Genomic DNA, 5,777 nt, shown 5'->3' with positions numbered 1-5,777 from the left:
CATTCCATCGAAATGTATGTTGACCAGGGGTTTCTACTTGTAAATAAATAAAATTTCACAAATAGAATGGTTGGAAGATTTGGGCACGTGGAAGGGAACGGGCGTGATGCAAAGAAGACAGCAGCAGGAGTATCAGGGTTAGAAAGATGATTAGTAAAGGAAGAACACACAAGAAATGACTGAAGTTAAAAAGGACGGGACAACTAGTTAGTAGACAACCCCCACCAAATTAATCTACTCATTAACTAAGCTAGCTTACCTCTAGTAGTTGAACTATCCATGCCCCTGTCGCTACTGCGTATGCATGCCAATCAACTCTGCTGGCCGGCAGCTGACCTCTGCCTACCCAAATGGAGTGCCATCAGCCTGTCAGTTTCAAATCAGGGCAGCATTTTTACGCAGCAGTGCTCCAGAACAACAGACAGATAGAGAGAATCCACACGTGTGAATCAAATAAAATGATGTGGATTCGGTCCATCGGACGGCACCGCCGCTCGCTGAAAAGTGAAAACAAAATAAGCTAAGCAACCACCGCTCTGCCGGCGAAAACGACGGCCACCCACATCATAGCCAGTGCTGCTGTGACGGCCAAAAATCACGATTCTAAATTAACCACAGAGACAACAACAACCACTCAAATGAACTAATAAACAGATGCTCTGGAGCTCAAGCCAGCTGCAGACAGTTTACAGCATCCACACAATGACACAAAGAATCTTGTAGAGATAGTACAACACTCTGAGCTGGATTTACAGGTAGGATTATGATAATGACGATGTCAATCAGTGGTTGAAAATCTTGCAAATCCAGCAAAATATCTGGAGCAAAAGCGACAAAAAAGGATTCCAAATATTCACTTGGTAAGAATCAAGAGCTCTTTCCATCAGTTGTCCTAAAGTATACAACACCACAATACAGCATTCTAAAAGCGGTCCATCCTCGATCACAGGCAGAACAATTACAAGATTTTCTGAATGTATGTCGCATCCGGTGAGATCGGCCTTCACCATCCACTTCAGCTTCTGCACTGCAGCCAGAGCCTCAGGGCTCACTTGGCATACACAGTCAGCCTCACCTTGGCAGTGACATCGGGGTGGAGCTTGATCTCGGCGACATACTCCCCGACCTCGCGGATCTCCGGAACCTCCACCAGGCGTTTGTCGACGTCCCTGCATGAAAAAGGTTCATTTGCCCGTAAGCAAAACGATAATTACAAAAGTGTTGCTGGTTATACCAACTCGAAAGGATTCACCACCTGTTAAGCTGTGACTTTATGATCTCGACGAGATCTTGCGACGTGACACTGTGGAGAGTACAGTTAATTTTTGTCAGAGGATGTGAACAGGGAAAAGGAAGACATATGGAGAATTGTTTGACTAGGACGACTTGCCTCCCGAAGATCTGCTTTCCTTTTCCACCTTTACGTGGCACCTTGAATGCCCCGATAGTCTCGAATACTCGCGCAAGTTGCTGTGCCTCTTCTTTTACCTATTTAAGCATAGACATTCAAGAGCTTATATCAACAAACAGTACAGGATTAAGAGGAATGCAGAGTGTCCAAGACTTGGTGTTTTCAGTTTGTTAAGGATAATGAGGTAAAACTGCAAGTCTGCAACTATTCACACTAAATAAGGATGGTGGGGTCAATCTGCGATGTATATCCATATATTAAGACATGTCTAAATGCATTCGTACCAAGATGTAAGCTGATTTTATTCTTTTGTTCAAAGGAATACTAGTGTAAACTAAATTTTACATTGAGCGTTAGAAAGTTCTTTTCTTACCCGTTTCTTTTCAGCCTCTATTCTAACCTGCTCCAGTTCCATTTCCCTGAAAAGAGGAGCAGAGGAAAGTGACACATTAACATTACTTAGGTTTATACAACAATATGAACATTGTCAGTGAGGTTGAACACTTCCGCGTGTGTTAGTTATAGAATGTATCATAATGTTTATTTGAAAATATGAGAAGATATACATGTAAATCCAAGCGATAGACAACCCAACTCCGCCTTTAAAAACTAATCTGCAAGACAAACGCTACATAGCGTCTCATGCGCAAATAGGAGGCCTTCGTCCCTCAAAACAAGAATGATACCAATAACCACGCAAGGATCCTACACGCTAAGAATCATAAAGGACAACTAAATTATTCAATGCATACTCTGGAACTACCAGGAAAAGTAAGATGTTGTGAGCCCAACAAAGAACAGACATAAGCAAACAATAATAAGATCTTGCCGTGGCTGCCTATATGTAAGAACCAGACTAACCTATACAGTTACTGAGGAATGCAAGATACATCACGACAATCGGTTGCAGAGCAGGAAGTTACTTGAGGACGTCCGGAGTGAGCAGAGTAGCTTTCCCCTTGGGGAGGAGGAAGTTGCGGTAGAAGCCGGCCCGCACCTTCATCGTGTCCCCCTTTTTCCCACCCACCTCCTCAATGTCATCCATCAGTATGACCTAAATAGAACCAATAAACTGAGGAAAAGAGCATCCAGAAAAAACACATTATGCTACAGAGTGCAAAAGCCATAGTCAGTCAGGCCCAGATGATGGCAAAGTCTTTGCGCATCGTCAGCCATTTGGTTGTAATTGGCAGATGCAAACGCATTCTATCCTAATACCATTGTGCAATCATCCAATGGCTAAAATGTGCAGACTTACTTTCCATTTCGTTGTACAAGTATGAAAAATGGCTAGAATTTCAATGCCAAGAAGCGGCTAAAATGTGCAGACTTACTTCCCATTACGTTGTACAAGTATGAAAATGGCTATAATTTCAATTTCTCGTGACCACTTGAACCGTTTCCAGATGAGCTGGAGCATGGACAGTGCACTACATTGCTACTGTTTTTTTTCAGAGTGTCAACCATCACCTGGAACTTTTCCTAACGCAAACAGTATCACCGGGGAACAACTAATTCGAGCGTGTGTGGAGCATCACCACTACTGCTAACAGTCCAGTGTCCAATCAATCGTCCAATTCTTTCAGCATATACAGGCGAATGTCTGCAGAAAAAAATGGGGAGATAAGCCTGACAGACTGACCTGGCGATACTTCTTGACCTTGCCCTGGGCAACGATGACCAGCGACGGCGCCCGGCGCGTCTGGAGTCCGCGCGGCGAGGCGGCGGAGGCGGAGGAGGAGGATGGTGCGAAGGCGGCGGTCCAGGGCAGCGTGGATGCACACGACGGCGACGCCATTGCGCAGGCGGTGTGTTTTTCCTGCTCTTTCTGAGCTCGTCTCGCAGGGACAACAGCGTCTCTTATCCAATCTCCAACCCGAACAAAGTTGAACGGATTTGGTACTGTTTGGGCCTGGGCAGCGGGCCCTGCATGGGCTACAAGTTCTGATGGCCTGCGAGATTCTTATGGGCTGTCAGCTTTGCCTCTCTTCCTATTTTTTAAAAACTTTTTTAGATGAATAGTTCCTCCGTTTCAATGAATAAGGCTTTAAAAAAAAGTCAAGCTAAATAAAATTTGATCAAACTTTTAGAAAAACTATTGACAAATCTATACATATTATATGGATATTATCTAATGATAGTAAATTTTATATATATGCATGTTAATAATTTATTCTAAAAACTTGGTTAAACTTTACATAGTTTGACTTTTCACAAAAAGATAAGCCTTATTCAATTTAAACGGAAGTAGTATTTTTATATTTTTCTAAAAAAAGATGAATATTATTTTCTTGCCATCATTAGATCAGGATCAGGTTTTACTCATACCATATCCTTTAACATTATGCATGTTAATAATTTATTCTAAAAACTTGGTTAACTTTACATAGTTTGAATTTTAACAAAAAAAATATAAGCCTTATTCATTGAAATGGAGGTAGTATTTTTTTCTAAAAAAGATGAATATTATTTTCTTGCCATCATAAGATGAGACGGGTTTTACTCATTACCATATTTCCTGCTCTTTCTTATAGGCCGTCAGCTCTGCCTCTCTTCCGCGCCTTTAAAAACGTTTTTAATGAATGATTCCTCCATTTCAACGAATGAGGCTTTTAAAAAAGTCAAGCTAAATAAATTTTGATCAGAAAATAGTTGTTAAAATAGTTAATATTATATGTATTATCTAACGATAGTAATTTTATATTATTATACATGTTAACAATTTATTCTATAAACTTGATCAAACTTTACGTAACTTGACTTTAAAAAAAAATATAAGCCTTATTAATTGGAACGGAGGTAGTATTTTCTTTTTGTCTCAATAACTACTAAATCTATCATATTGGCTTGGGCTTTTGACTAAAAAAATCAGATTATCTATAATCTATATGTGCATCCTATCTGCTATAATGTATCATACACCCATATCCGGTGCGATACTTCGAAATTGGATATCCTTATCCATCCAGAACTTTTTTGACCTGATATACATACTTCAAAATGGATTCTGAGATGGATTCGATGCAAAATTATCTTACCCCTAATCATGATCATTTTTTTGTCTTATAGAATTTTTCATGAATCTGTGGTTCATCTACCAAATGTACTCTCTCCTTCTTTTCCTCTTCAAGAGTTGGGGCCACTAGGCTCAAAGCCTCAAAGATGGCACACCACGACTATCGTTTTTGTGATACTTCCCACTCTGACTAGTCTTATACTCCGTAGAACTTTTTCATCAACCCGTGGTTCATCTACCACCTGTGCTTCGTCCTTCTTTTCCTCTTCAAGCGGCGGGGCCAGTAGGCCATTCTCCGCTAGCTCATCATCAGCATGCTGATTGTCAACTTCTTCAGTGTCATCATCAACTTATTCTTCACTTATAATTCTTGTTCTTGTTCCTCTGGCTACAATGATCTTGCTCTACTTGTACTGTATTTTCTAGAGTAGTTCCAGAAGATGTTCTCCTCTCAACAGAAGAGTGCCACTGGCTGTCATTCATAAACCCATTGTGTGGGAGAAACCAATGTCTATTTTAACAAACAAAAAAGTAGAAGAATGTACCTGCCAAAATGGAGTCGGACCTGCCGGATAGTGGCAACCGCTGCCGTCCGCGGCGGATGCCACCGGACAAAACCTCCCCGCGGACTCCACGAGGCTTCCCCGACCCAACAGCCTTTTAAAACTCCCCAAAACCCTTCCCGCGTCACGCCCAGACAGACACAAACACAGAGAGCGCGCCGTGCGACAGCGACATGGAGGCCGAGACCTTCGAGCACGGCGGCGACGCGGCGGCGTTCGTGCTGTCCCGCCTCCCGCACGCGGACAGCGCGGCGGACGCCGGCCGCGCGGCCTTCGTCGACGCCGCCACGGGCCGCGCGCTCTCCTTCGCCGCCCTCCGCCGCGCCGCGCTCTCGCTCGCCTCCGCGCTGCGCCTAGGGCTGGGCCTCCGCCGCGGCGACGCCGTCCTCCTGCTCCTCTCGCCCGAAGACGACCCGCTCCTCCTCCCGCCCATACTCCTCGGCGTCCTCGCGGCCGGCTGCGTGGTGGTCGCCGCCCACCCGGACGCCACGGCCGCCGAGGTAGCGCACGCGTCCGGCGCCGCGATCGTGGTCGCCGGGCCGGAGGCGGCGAAGAAGGTGGCCGGCCTCGTCGCAGCGCCGCTGCTGCTGACCTCCCGGTCGCCCGACCCGCGGAGGCTTTCAGCGGAGGAGCTCATGGACGGCGGCGACCCGGCAGCGGCGCTCGACGCCCTTGCCGCGGACCGGCCTGGCCCGTGGGACGCGGCGGTCGTGGTGTACTCGTCGGCGGGCGGGAAGCCGGCAGCCATGACGCACGCCGACATCGTCGCAGCCGTGGCGGGTGCAAG

The 5,777-nt window shown here is 45.4% G+C and overlaps 1 protein-coding gene across 1 annotated transcript; it reads right to left on the bottom strand.

Annotated features, from left to right (window-relative positions):
• Positions 1 to 1,039: 1,039 nt before the first annotated feature.
• On the bottom strand, positions 1,040 to 3,242 carry LOC124693487 (50S ribosomal protein L9, chloroplastic). Its single transcript, XM_047226959.1, has 6 exons — positions 3,054 to 3,242; positions 2,335 to 2,465; positions 1,785 to 1,830; positions 1,391 to 1,488; positions 1,256 to 1,303; positions 1,040 to 1,169 (listed from the first exon to the last, which is right to left on the bottom strand). Exons 1-6 carry the CDS (start codon positions 3,207 to 3,209, stop codon positions 1,049 to 1,051), a joined length of 600 nt encoding a protein of 199 aa, XP_047082915.1. The 5' UTR covers positions 3,210 to 3,242; the 3' UTR covers positions 1,040 to 1,048.
• Positions 3,243 to 5,777: the final 2,535 nt, after the last annotated feature.

Source organism: Lolium rigidum, chromosome 2 (genome assembly GCF_022539505.1).
Source record: "Lolium rigidum isolate FL_2022 chromosome 2, APGP_CSIRO_Lrig_0.1, whole genome shotgun sequence".
In the NCBI taxonomy this organism is placed as follows: domain Eukaryota; kingdom Viridiplantae; phylum Streptophyta; class Magnoliopsida; order Poales; family Poaceae; genus Lolium; species Lolium rigidum.
Note: the sequence above shows the minus strand (reverse complement) of the source record. Positions and strands in the feature narration are given on the sequence as shown.

Excerpts from the sequence above, each read along its gene's own strand:
- LOC124693487 (XM_047226959.1), bottom strand. The coding sequence starts at position 3,209 with ATGGCGTCGCCGTCGTGTGCATCCACGCTGCCCTGGACCGCCGCCTTC. Across the intron at positions 1,489-1,784 it reads TAGAGGCTGAAAAGAAACGG|GTAAAAGAAGAGGCACAGCA; the intron begins GTAAGAAAAGAA and ends ATGCTTAAATAG. Across the intron at positions 1,304-1,390 it reads GGAAAGCAGATCTTCGGGAG|TGTCACGTCGCAAGATCTCG; the intron begins GCAAGTCGTCCT and ends TACTCTCCACAG.